The sequence below is a fragment of the Cuculus canorus genome, chromosome 1 (genome assembly GCF_017976375.1).
Source record: "Cuculus canorus isolate bCucCan1 chromosome 1, bCucCan1.pri, whole genome shotgun sequence".
Taxonomy (NCBI): domain Eukaryota; kingdom Metazoa; phylum Chordata; class Aves; order Cuculiformes; family Cuculidae; genus Cuculus; species Cuculus canorus.
Genome location: NC_071401.1, coordinates 200,058,374 through 200,071,647, shown reverse-complemented (window position 1 = coordinate 200,071,647; position 13,274 = coordinate 200,058,374). Strand labels below are relative to the sequence as shown.

General features: G+C 41.4%; 1 protein-coding gene across 6 annotated transcripts in view; it reads right to left on the bottom strand.

The window, feature by feature from the left end:
- The window catches only part of GRM3 (glutamate metabotropic receptor 3), a 113,004-nt gene that overhangs the window by 44,840 nt on the left and 54,890 nt on the right, over positions 1-13,274 (bottom strand). For all 6 annotated transcript variants that reach the window (XM_054063092.1, XM_054063118.1, XM_054063081.1 and 3 more), the window contains one exon: positions 530-1,133. In XM_054063092.1, the coding sequence (XP_053919067.1) occupies positions 530-1,027 (498 nt within the window). In that variant the 5' untranslated portion in view covers positions 1,028-1,133. The remainder of the gene's footprint in view (positions 1-529; positions 1,134-13,274) is intronic.

Here is a 13,274-nt window from a genome sequence, read left to right as displayed (position 1 = left end):
ACTGAGGACATTTATCTTCTGTGCTGGACTTCTGACAGTGCTTACATTGCACTCTGCCTGGCAACATTTCCTGGCAAAAAAACTATCTTAGTATGAACTATATATGGAAGTAGAAGGAAAGACAGCAAATTTAGCATCCATTCAGAAATTTTACTGCCTGCATGGGATATTTGAGACCTCATTCACTTAAGTCAGAGATTAATGTTCATTGGCTTCTGTGTGATAATTAGACACCAAAAACTTGCACATTTTTGGTCAGGTGCAATTTAAGTTTCTGACTTAAATGACATGATCCCATTTTAACTTTATTTTAACCTGAAAGTAACATAAGGATTCCTTCTTTCATTTTAAAGTCTCATAAAATCCAAGTTTTAGAACAAATACTAAGAGTTCTGGAAACTTTAGATACTCTCAAGACATACCGTCATTAGAGGAAGTAGACAACTGCCAGAGGTTTAAATTACAACAAGTGTTTTAAAGAGGAATTGCAGACAAATGATTATCACTTGATGGGTCTCCTGTGACTTACCTGTATGGAGACGCTGCTATAGGAACCACCTATGACTCCTGCAATGAGTAATGGTAAATTCTCTTGAATGGCATATGAACCATCAGGACACATATACTCTGTTTCATCCACTTTAGTCAAAGATGCCCTGACGAACTCCAAAGACTGTTCTAAGGCATACGTATCCCTGGAGCACGTGTCCAAGATATGAACTCCAAGCTTAATCCCGGGCAGCAAGTAGTTGTCTCTGTTGATTTCATCAATGGCAAACAACATGGCCTCCAAGCGTTGGATGCCTCGGTCTTCATTGATTCTCCCACATTCTTCTATCCCAGTACCTTTTTCGTTGATTGGGAATAAGCCTCCTAAGACCAGATCTCCTTCTATCTTAATTTCCTTCCTCACAAAGCTGTGGTCACTTAGGGAAAGGAAAACTCCTTTGGAAAATAAAGCTAACGCAAGGACTTGGAGTCTGGTGAACATCTTCATTGGTCCTGTTTTAGCAGCTGTAAGAAACATTGATGGGAGCAAAAGTGCTCTTCAATCCTTCTGATCCATTGCTAAATTTGAAGTTCTGTTCCACAAGTCAGTGAAGAACAAGCCAACAAGTCTTTCCACTGGACCTCTAAAGAAGAGAAGTAAGGAATTAGAAAAGGCAAATGGAGAAGTGAGCTGTTACAAAACTTTTATTAATAAAACATAGAACAATCATGTTAAGGGATTGTTGGATAGCATAAAAAGGAGAAACCCATTTGCCTTGTGTTCACATAGACCTCCTTATTCCATTTGCTTCATAACTGATTGCAGGCTAAGCATTTTTTATGAAAACTATGCACAGATACTGCAGATATATGGGCTGATATATCTCATGTCGACCACTGCTCAACAATGTTTCACATTTTGCAAGGACAGAGACCACTTCTGACATTTTTCTCATACCATCCTCTCTTATTCCATTCTCTCTTCTGGACTCAGTGTTCCATATTTTCATTTGCTCTGTCTCCAGTGCTTCCAGCCTTCCCTTAATACATTTACTCTTTTTATTTTTCTTGTGTTAATCTCACTCTATTTACTATGCCTTCAGTTACAGGACTGTCACAGTGTTATCTCCTTGCTGTTAATTTTTGCTGAACTCAGCATCTGGCCTTCACAGAATCACAGAATCACAGAATCACAGAATCACAAGGTTGGAAAGGACCCATTGGATCATCGAGTCCAACCATTCCTAACACTCCCTAAACCATCTCCCTAAGCACTTCATCCATCCGTTCCTTAAACACCTCCAGGGAAGGCGACTCGACCACCTCCGTGGGCAGCCTGTTCCAGTGCCCAATGACTCTTACTGTGAAGAATTTTTTTCTGATATCCAACCTGAACCTCCCCTGACGGAGCTTCAGGCCATTCCCTCTAGTCCTGTCCCCTGTCACTTGGGAGAAGAGCCCAGCTCCCTCCTCTCCACAACCTCCTTTCAGGTAGTTGTAGAGAGTAATAAGGTCTCCCCTCAGCCTCCTCTTCTCAAGGCTAAACAACCCCAGCTCTCTCAGCCGCTCCTCATAAGACTTGTTCTCCAGCCCCCTCACCAGCTTTGTTGCTCTTCTCTGGACACGCTCCAGAGCCTCAACATCCTTCTTGTGGTGAGGGGCTCAGAACTGAACACAGTACTCGAGGTGCGGTCTCACCAGTGCCGAGTACAGAGGGAGAATAACCTCCCTGGACCTGCTGGTGACCCCATTTCTGATACAAGCCAAGATGCCGTTGGCCTTCTTGGCCACCTGGGCACACTGCTGGCTCATGTTCAGTCGGCTGTCAACCAGCACCCCCAGGTCCTTCTCTTCCGTGCAGCTCTCCAGCCATTCTTCCCCCAGTCTGTAGCGCTGCATAGGGTTGTTGTGCCCCAAGTGCAGGACCCGGCATTTGGCCTTGTTAAACCTCATCCCATTGGTCTCAGCCCAGCAGTCCAGCCTGTTCAGATCCCTTTGCAGAGCCTCCCTACCCTCCAGCAGATCGACACTTCCTCCCAGCTTAGTGTCATCTGCAAACTTGCTAAGGGTGCACTCGATGCCTTCATCCAGGTCATTGATAAAGACATTGAACAGAGCTGGACCCAGTACTGAGCCCTGAGGAACTCCACTTGTGACTGGCCTCCAGCTGGAGTTAACTCCATTGACCACCACTCTCTGGGCCCGGCCATCCAACCAGTTTTCAACCCAGGAGAGTGTGCGCCTGTCCAGGCCAGAGGCTGACAGTTTCTGCAGCAGAATGCTGTGAAAAATCATCAGATCCAAAGTCTCTCGTTGAAGTCCACCTATTCTGCCTTCTTTTACTAGCCTACTCACCTGCTGCAGGCAATGAGAGGATGGGAGAAAACCCTTGGAACTTTAACTCTCTTTTTGTCCTGTGACAAATGTTTGAAACAGGAGAAGCCCTGTTTTACCAGGTGGGAGCTGAAAGCTGTGTCATAATAGAAAAGCAATCAAGAACATGTCATGCCATTTAACTGCTAACATGCTCCCTGGGACAGTTTTGACTCAGGCCAACTAGCGGTCTTCTAAACAGTGTTGGGCATGATTCATGGACAAGCAGAGACCATAGATCTCCCATAAACTATTTGAATGTGGTCACTATGTTTCAGCTATTTTATGCTGGTGGACATCACGAAAAGAGAGCGGTCGGTGGTCCATTTAGCTATTAGCACTGCAATTCTGCAAGGCATTTTACTAAGTGACGTTCCAAGGATAACTATTGTGTAGAAGGCCTGGAAGTTGAACTTGGTTATCCATCAAATGTCTTAATCACAAAAACATCCCTCCTTAAGGCACAAAAGATTCTCTTGCAAGCGAATTAAGTAAATAAATAAATAAATAAAGGCGAGATGAAAGAGCAAAAGAAGAAACATGACAAGGAGGAGTCTTGTACTCAGTGCTTGCTTAGGGCATGAAAATGCTTACGGCTGGACTTGCTCTCTTTAATGTTAGTCACAGTTCAGTGCTCAGATCAAGGGGAGAACGGAGCAGTAATGTACGTAGGATATGATTTTGTTCTCATTGAGGTCAAGACAGTTTGCCAATGACCTTAAAAGGAGGAAAAACAAGCCTTAGAGTGAAGACCATTTTGCAACAAATTTGTTAAGAAATACACATATGGAAAGTCTATTCATGGAACACAGATTCATGATTCGTCCATAGACTCCTTGTCAATATCTCTTCAAATATGACAGTGGCTACTTTGATCTCCAAATCCTCAGATAAATCAGTTGTGGCAATATTTAAATAGAACACTTTAATAATTTATTCCTGTACTTACCTTTTCCTTAACACAGCGTGTATTATTATTAGAGTTGCAGGGTTATTTATAATTTAGAAACACTTAACACAAAGAAACTGGAATAAGCAACAATTAAAATATAGCACTGAATTATGGATGAGCATGCTTATTGCAAGGCAGTTGTTTATCCTGGTACAATTTCAATGTTGCTGTACCAAATTGTGTGAAAGGATAGCTTTTTATTCATATTTAGTCCAACCTTGTTCTCTCATAAATCAGTAATGTGTCAGATGTACTGTTAAAGGTCTTTCTCTGCAATCCTAGTAACCTGCTTATTCTGAACTGCAGGTTGTCTCAGCAGAATTTTCCATTCAGAAATAAGTGAAATGTCGATAGAAAGCAAATTTCATCATCTTTCACTGGTCTATAAATAAGCTAGTTTGATGATCATCTGTGGTTTATTAGGCAGGTCCAGAAAATATATTTTCTGGTAATGTTAGGAGGAGTAATGAAGCAACTACATTCAGAGATACTTTCTGTGTCAGGCTTAGTACTGTAATTTACCAAATATTGTTCAAGTGTATACAGGGCTTATAAAACGGTGGTGCTATCCCATTACAAATAATTATCAAGCAAAAAAGGTGACATATGTCACATAAATACCTCAGTGGTTAATAATGCAGCTGGAGTGACCTCTATTGTTCTCATCATTAATACACCTTTAGAATTAAACCAGGTAAAACAACACGATCTGGGATTTCTTTTTCCTGCAATATCCATCCTGTTTATTTCTATCACTTCTATCACGACTGTGTCTCAGCAAATATTCATACATTTATCCTTACAACACCAGTAAAATATTTATTTTCCCTGTTTTACATTCTGTGAAAAAAAAAAAAAAAGCATAGAAAGATGAAATGAGATTCTCAGAAGAGCCTAAGCTCATATTTTTATTTGCTTGTTACTCACAATCTCTATCAGACTTTGAAAAGGTCTCTGCTTTCCTTCAGGAGTCGAAGAACAAGCTTTCAACTGTGCCCTACACCCCCTGGTTCCCACTGAAATAGCGATGTTGAAGAACTTCCTAAGCAAGCTGGTGCCTCTCTTCCAAGCCCAATCCTAAATGATTTGTCATCAGCACAGCTAAAGATCACACCTTGATCTTTTCTAGTGCTTCTCTGATACCTTAATGGTAAATATCCCGTTTCCCTTCGCTCCTTCTAGCTTTTATATGGGTCTTCTATAAGGTCATATGAAAACCAATTTGTTTTCAATAGCCCTTCAACACTAGCAGGAACAACTAATTTTGCCAAAGAAAAGGTTTGCAACAGGATCCTCTACAAGCTTTTCTAAAACCTACATGGGACATGCCTAGAGACCCATTGGATTTACCCTGAACAGCAAGGCAGCAAAGAGACTGTTCTTATCCCCCTGACTCCTCCATAGCTGCTGTTTTCTGCAAATGCCATCTCTGTCAACCTAGCCTCATACCTATATCTCAGGGATTTATGAGTCTGTGATACATCATCAATAAAGGCTGAAAAGGTACAGAAAAATATTTTGATGTTACACATAAAGAGTCTATATGTAAAATGAATGATGCTATAGAGAAAACTGATTTTCCCTGCAAAGAATGCAAAGGACTTCTATATTTTATCACTCTTGTTACAGTGCCCCTACTGAGGGAAATCAAAATCAGTTATGGAGCAGCAGAGGATCAGTCCCAGCAGAAGTCTAGAAGCAACTGGAGAAGGTGAGGGGGCCGGAAAAGGCATGATGATTTCTCTGCTTTGCCACTTTGTGTTGAGAGTATTGGTCTGAAGGCATTCAGGTGTATGAAGACAGAAGATGGTGAGAACCCCACCTGATTCAGCCCTGAGTTTCTGCTCTCTGTGGGTGCACACTGCTGGCAAGGGGTGCCCATGGATGAGGGACATCCACTCACACCGTCTTAGCCTCTTCACTTGGCATTTTTTGTGAACCTGAGCTTTTCACAGAGTCTTTGAAATTGTAGAGAACTACAATGCATGCAGAGTGCTGTTTTCCACGAAACCAACATCACCTTATCTTAGGTGTTCAGATCCTTTGTTTATAAATGGGGGACAGTTACCAAGAACACAGCTTTGGGCAGCAAATGTACTTCTCTCCTTCTGTAGACTGTGTACTGCCACCCATGTACTGGCACTGCAGCGTCCTGCCGAGGACCATGGGTGCCGTGCGCTGGTTGTGAGTAGAGGTATTAATGTGAAGGTTGGTTTTTCAGGGCAGGTTTCCCTTTTGGGCTGTGAGGGAGGGGATGTTTCCGGGAGCAACAACTTCTTGGCAGTGGGAGTTCTGAAGGAAGCTGGCAGGCAGATTTGAGTGGCCAGTGAGCAGCATCTCTATGGTGACACTGAACAGACAGCTTGATATGAAGAAGAGAGGTTATTTTAAAGCAGCTCACAAAGATGGGCTAACAACTCAGTTTCTCTCCTGTTCTTGCTGGCATGCAACTCCCACATCATTTCTCAGCAGCTTGCATAACTCACAACTATATATATAAACATTTTTCACCTATTCCAGGCTAATACAGTCCATATTTCCCCCCTAACTGTAGTGAAGGCAGCACCACAGAGTTGAGGTTTGTAATTTTTCACCCAAAGTGATTTCACTACACTAACCACACCGATTTGGCTTTGAAGTACCCTCTTCTACTAAAAACATGTTTTTAGGATGTTTCAAAACCAATTCTTTCACTTTTCGTTTGTATTTAATGTTTGAACTCCAGCTACAGGGTTATATCATACAATGTTTTCTGTTAACATTAAAATTATGTAAACTCTCAGCCCTAGAGGTTTTGCATCTTTTATGGAAATAGGTGTAGAGCCTGGCTGCAGAAGAAGAAGATCCAAATATTGAAATGAAAAAAATCCAAACAGGCAAAAGGAAGAAGGTTTCCATGCCTGGTTCAGAAGACTTCTGCCAGCCCTTACTTATGTGAACTTCAGCCAGCAGCACTCACCTTAAGAAACACCTTGACTTGGTTGTCTGGAGCCTCTTCTCTTTCCACCAGCAAAGATCCACAGGAGGGAGATACATTTGTTCTTGGGGGACACTGTTGGCACTTCCCCTTAGTAAAAGCAACTCCACTCACTGGTATTAAATGAAAGCTGTGCTACTCTTATTGAAAATACCTTTGCCTCTGACACAACTGAACAGTCAATTTTGGTGGACTATTTCTGTGCCTGTAAAAAGCTGATTGCCTAAATCTTTTTTTTTTTTTTTTTTTTTTTTTTGTGTAACTTTGCTTATTTACTAAGGATGTGCAGATTCTTGTTTCTGTGAAAGCAACTAGAATGAGAAAGAGGACGTCTGGGTTTTCCACATTCAATATCCCGTTGATACAATTCTGAAACTAAATCTGTGTTTCGTGGCTTTGTCCCAAAGCTATATTCACATCACAGGCCTAGCCTTCTGCAGACTTTCTGTTTGCAGATCATAGAGTAGTTCCACTTGTGCTACCAGTTCAGGGGTGAATTCTTATTACACTCTTGTAATAAGTCTCTTGTCAGTCTCTTTTTCTAGTGTTGAACTCCAAGAAGTGCAGCTGAATTTTTCATTTAACCAAATGATTTGTGTATGGAGTGTGATCATTATTACATGAGTGACAGTTTTGCTGATGCCTTCTACCTTACAGTTGTAAACTTTCCAATTTTCCATTTATAACACTAAGGATGGAATAAGACTCTTTACTGAGAGCTCAGACACCTCAAATGTCCTAGCTATTTTTCAACACCATTAACTAGTAAAAAGGACAATCTACATGACTGGGCTGAAACTCTGGAGGGATTTCCCCTCATCCCTACCATATTCTATGTCCTAAACTCCCCCACATTTGTTTCCCTTTGCAGTATTTTGCAGGGCTCCTCTGTTTACCTACCTTCCTGAGAAAAGGTGCAACAAGAGTTGATGTGGTGCTGCAGAGTATTATGTTTAGCTTTATTTTGGCTGCCTCCCTCTTGGTAGCCATGTATTTTTACTGTATTATTCAGGACTATAATGTGATGTTGTGGTGCCTGGGGCCATATGTCTACTTGGTATCACCACTACCCTTAGTAAACTTCCTTTGGAGGAAAAGTGTGCTCAGTGGAAGGTGACAGGGGAGATTGCCCACGTATGTACTCTTGTTGTACATCACAGCATTGAAGTCAATAGATCCATCAATATATCTGTCTCTGAGGACACCCCCTACAAATCTATGACCTACAAATCTTATCCCACGGAAGCAGATTTCTATAACAATTACAATTTTGGCTCAAAATTCTGGTGCATCTTTCAAGACTGACACAACAAGTTAAATGCCATGTTTTCTTCCTCTCAGAGATCATCGATAACGGGCACAGCAGCACTGCTTATCTAACACATTTGGCACATTTATATGTGCTCTACCAGAACGTGAGCTTAATGCTTGGTGAGATCTGCACTGAAACATAAGATGTCTCACTTCATTTGAAAAAAGTGATGGACAAGCTTGAGTGTCCTTACGAATTATAATTAGAGAGGCCATCACCTCTGGAAGAGAAATGTTTGAAAAGGAACCTAAGCCTTATGGTGACAGATATGTGCCAGGTACACAAGTTGCTCACATCCTGATTCTGTCTGGCTGAAATCTGATAGCTAAAATCAGGAAGCTAAAAAAGAAGAAAAAGTTGCAGAAAATAGGGTGAGGTGGAGAAAACAAGTAAGTTTCTTTCATGGAAATGGAGAAATTTCCTTCATGAAATCTTAATCAGGTGCTGACGTAAATTTTCTGAAAATGAATCAAAATGCTTTAAATTTCAGTTGCTGGCTGTTATATCTCAGATTTTTTTTTTCTTTTCCTCAGGAAAAAATGACTTTACAGCTGGATAGTTTTGTGAGTTTCATTTCGACTCGAAAATCCATACATGAAAGTCATTAATTAATACAATTACCACTGCTAGCAGCATGAGAGTACAAGCTGTACAAGTTCACACCATGCCTAGCATACTGTAGAAGAATTTGAAAAGCCCTAAAAATTTCAAAGTAAGGAATGACATATAAAGCAAGGAATAATATGCCAGTGTAGAAGGAGAACACTCCTCTTTAAATACAAACATATGCTCTGTTACTTTACAATGAGAAGAAATATAACCAGAACGCTTAATTACTATCTGTATTGTGTTGGCATCAACAAGGGATGCTTTCTGTTTTCTACAGTGTGGACATACAACAGATGCCCAGCCCTTTCCTCAGAGGTCTATGATATATTAATCTTGTTTCAAAAAAGAGAATTTAAGATAGTAATCACAGAGGAAAATAGATGTCTCTGGTGTGGTACTCTTGAAGTTTCTAGACATTAAAGGACTCCATAGAGTAGAACAAGACCTATTAATTTGCTTAGTAAGGAACAAGAACCCCCTGGAGATTACCGGACACTAATGTGGTGTGGAAATATGAGACTTTGCTACTTGTAATATCGAATGAGTTCATTTGGCATTGACTGAATCCTTCTGTAATAAGTTTGATATCAAAAGGGAGAGCAGAAATGAGCAGACCACCAGAGCTAGAGATCTGGGTCAGGCTGCACAGCCTTCTAACTCATTAGACTTTCTTCCATACTTTGACAATAAGTATGTTCAAGTGTATTGAGAAGTCCAGCCACGAGCCTGGGGCTTTGCACCATCTGGACAATTTGTGGTGTAATGATCTTGATGTAATGCAGGGTTAGACCTTTGAAAGTCCCACCATTTTCCCGTCTGTCTTTTTTGGACTGAGCTGAATCCTACTGCTTTTTATCCATCTGCTTATTTCTTCCAGGCATTTGTGACAGCTGAAAGCACACCAGCAGACACAGCAACAAACAGACAATGCTGTCTGCTCATTGATTGTGTGTTAGTTGACTTTAGTCTCGGTCTCACTGTGTGGTCCAAGAAAGACATGGAAGAGGAAAAGTGAGAGTATAAAGACTTTAGGGACAAAGGAGCAGCTGGCTCCTGTGACCTGTGGGTGTCACGGCAATTACTCAAGGTAGATGGTGCAAGAACACCATTACCATGCTAAGGTCAACAGTGTCAAAGCCTGGGTGAACAAGGTAATGGCATAAATGTAGAGGGGTCATGAACAAAGTGAACTGTGACATTTTCAGCATCATGTCCTGATGTGCAACTTTTAGCTAAGAGGAGTTTTAACACTTGTGCTTAACGCAAGCGAAGCTTAGCAAAGTGAAGTGAACAGCAACCCAAGTACAGCCCCCAAGCACTACCTGTGCATTTAGTCTTTGAACAAGTATTTATCCTTTCCTTATTGATTTTTAAGCAACTATTTTTTTTTCTGTACTGGTGGAGCTCACTTCACTCTCATGCTTATAATCACTCTTCAGCTCTCTGCAACTTCTGAAGGGTTTTTTCTTGGGCTTAGATCTCTCTGTGAGCTTCTGCCCCTGCTCCAGCTGAGGTGCTCTGCCTGTGAGTTCTTGATTCCCTCTGAGTGGCACTGTTGTGAGCTGCCAGTTTCCACTCTCATCACTCCTCTGCCAAGACTTTTCCCTCACATCACAGCTACAGGACCAAGATATGGCTGAGCCTCTGTGTATGTGGAGGACAGAGTTCTTTCTTTCTATTGCTTCTGCTGAGATTCAATCCTGCTGCCAGCACCACCAGCCTTAGAGTCACACAGGCCTTACAAAGGAGGTAAGTGTGCGTGCTTTCTCTTCTCTATCTGTACATGGTATTACTTCTGTTGTCACTCCATCTGTTCAGATGGGACCTAATACTGGCTCGGAGCCCCAGATACTGGCATTCAAACTTGTCTCAGTGCCCCTCCACATAACCGATCAGGACAGTCCCCTCCATGGGTCCTTGTTGCCTCCCATGCACTTAGTCATAAGTCAAATAAAAGCCTTTGCAGGTTGGTGGTCCCACCCCTGTCTGGTCTGAGCTGTATCTCCCGGCTTATCATAGCAGTACAAAACCCTCAGCTGGGAATTTTCCAGGTTAAGATGATTTCTATCATTTGTCAAGCAAGGCAATATTTCTCACCTTGACATATTCCTCACACCGGAAGAGCTTCAGAGCCGCGGCTGTTGCCTTGCCCATGGCTGTTCAGCACTGAACTCTGTCTCATCTCCACCAACCATTTACTGATGAGATTCATTCTGCATAACTTGCATACTTAACATACAGCAGCATTTTAGGCACCTTTGATCTTTCCCAGGACAATCTCCTGCCTTTTCTGATTTAAGAAAGACAGAAGGTGTCTCTGGAGACTTTCAAAGGTCAAAAAAAACTTTCTAATGAAAACTTAGGCACTTGTTTTAGGTAGACTAGTTCATCTAGCATCCACAATACGTGATTAAGGCAGTTGCATGATTACATGCGTAGGATCTCACCTATTGGTCATATGTTTTGTTGTGTTATTGATAGCAGCACAACACAACAGAAAGGGATCAAAACAGGGAGAGACCGCCCCAGTTTTTAAAGAAAGGAAAGAAATGCATAGCGGTGGGTTGTATATCTTTGCTGCTGATTTGGGGTTTCTTTTTTCACTTAGCATAAAAAGATTAAAAAAAGTAACATCAGTGGCCTCTCTCAAAATGATCCTTCCCCCACCACCAGAGCCCAAACTGGTAAATCTTCCATCACATGAATGTTACCTCCAGGCTACAGCATTCAGCGGAGTGTGAAATCACAATTAACGGAGCAAGTGTTTTGTAAGTGAACAGAGACAGCTGCAAATTACATCCTGCTATTAGCTGATTTTAGAACAACGCTGTTGAACAGCTTCATGATTACTGGGCTGTGGCGTGTATTAAAAAAACATTAATAAAACATAATTGATTGTGAATTGTGCTTATTGCCTTTCTAATTCTGATCACAAGTGTCACAGAAGTTTAGTGGAAACAAAAGCTGCCCTCAACTCTTTACAGGAACTGAATTGTTCTAAAAAATTTACTGAATTTGATTTGAAGCTGTTGTAAATCACTAAACTACTGAAAGCTGTGGGTTTTGCTGACTTAGAGATCCAATCTGTGGTTTTTTTTTTCTATTCAGCAAAGAAAGGTATGAGACTGCATTGCCTCTTCCAGAAAGTACCACTGAGACCTTGATGGAAACAATATCCTCAGCCTCTCAGAGGCCATTCACTTGGCTTGCCCTTAAAAGCAGGTAATGTTGCTGACAGGGAACGGGAGCTGGCAGTGTCTATTCTCTGAGAGACAAGCCACGATATAGTGCTGTACTTAAAAAATACTCACATGCATTTGTCTCTTGTGGGCCTAAAATTATTTTCAAAACTTAAATCCTATATTCTTACAGGAACCCAGTAATGTTTAATTCTGATCCATGACCCTGTCTGGGCTCATGGATGGACAAGGTATGCTACAGTAAGTTTATAGCTGCATCTTTTAAACTTGGATGCCCTGTTGTGAATTTATGGACTCTAAAAAGGCCATTGACAATCAGCCTAATCTGGGACTTTGCAAGAATTTGAGTCCCAGCCAGTGATGCCAAATGCCTGCTCTTCTGCATCAGTTAGTGCTACAGGGACCTAAAATGCTCTCAGGCTGAGAATTCCCAAAGCAGTTGATTTCAGGCATTGCTTGCATTTGCCGATCAAGGTGACATCTAACTCCACTTATTAGCCAAATTCAGTCAGAGCAGAACTAAACTCTGCCAAAGTCCCCAGAGAAATACACTCAGGTATGTGGGCATGGTTTTCCTCTCGCTGTAGGTATTTAAACTCATAGTTTTCTCATCCCACAGAGAGGTGTCATGAACTCAGGAATAAACCCGCCGAGTTCTGAACCAGTCTTGCTGTGACCACCAGAAATGCTAGCGCTAGGAGTGCAGACAAAAGTTAGAAGAGGACCTAAAATAAGATAATAGAAAACCTATATTATTTATTGACTTTTTAGCAGTCACTGCCCTGGCAAATAAACTAGTATAAACACTGGGATAAAATTGCTGATAAGCATTTCCTGCTAAAGAGCTAGCAGTCAGTTTTTTTTGTTGTTTTTTTTTGCTTTTATTAAAAATAAGCTTCTGCAAACCATTTTTATCCTGTTTCTGCATAGATGTAGCCCACAAAAGCAGCAGCAAACATTCCTCATCCTGACTGAGGGAGTGACTTCTAGGTGTGTAACTAAATAAAAATCAGTCACCAGCTAGGCTCATTTGTATTGTGAACCTAACTACCTGTAGACTCGGGTGCTGCAACAAACACCTCCAACCTGCAGCAAGCCACTTTTTGTTTTATGTTCTCTGTTCATCTCTCAGATGTAGCGTAAGTTGTTTTCTTGGCTCCTTTCGTGAAGCTGCACAGCAGTGTACGTACATGCATGTATATTTTTATGCAAAGAGCCAGAACCTCACATCCTGAACATGCTCGCTGCCTTCTCTCACTCTAAATGGCCATCACTATAGCAACAACTGCTTAACCTAAAATTTAGAGAGGCACTTAGCACAAATTATGAAAGAAAAGATGCAGCAGCATTCTGTCTAAAGCT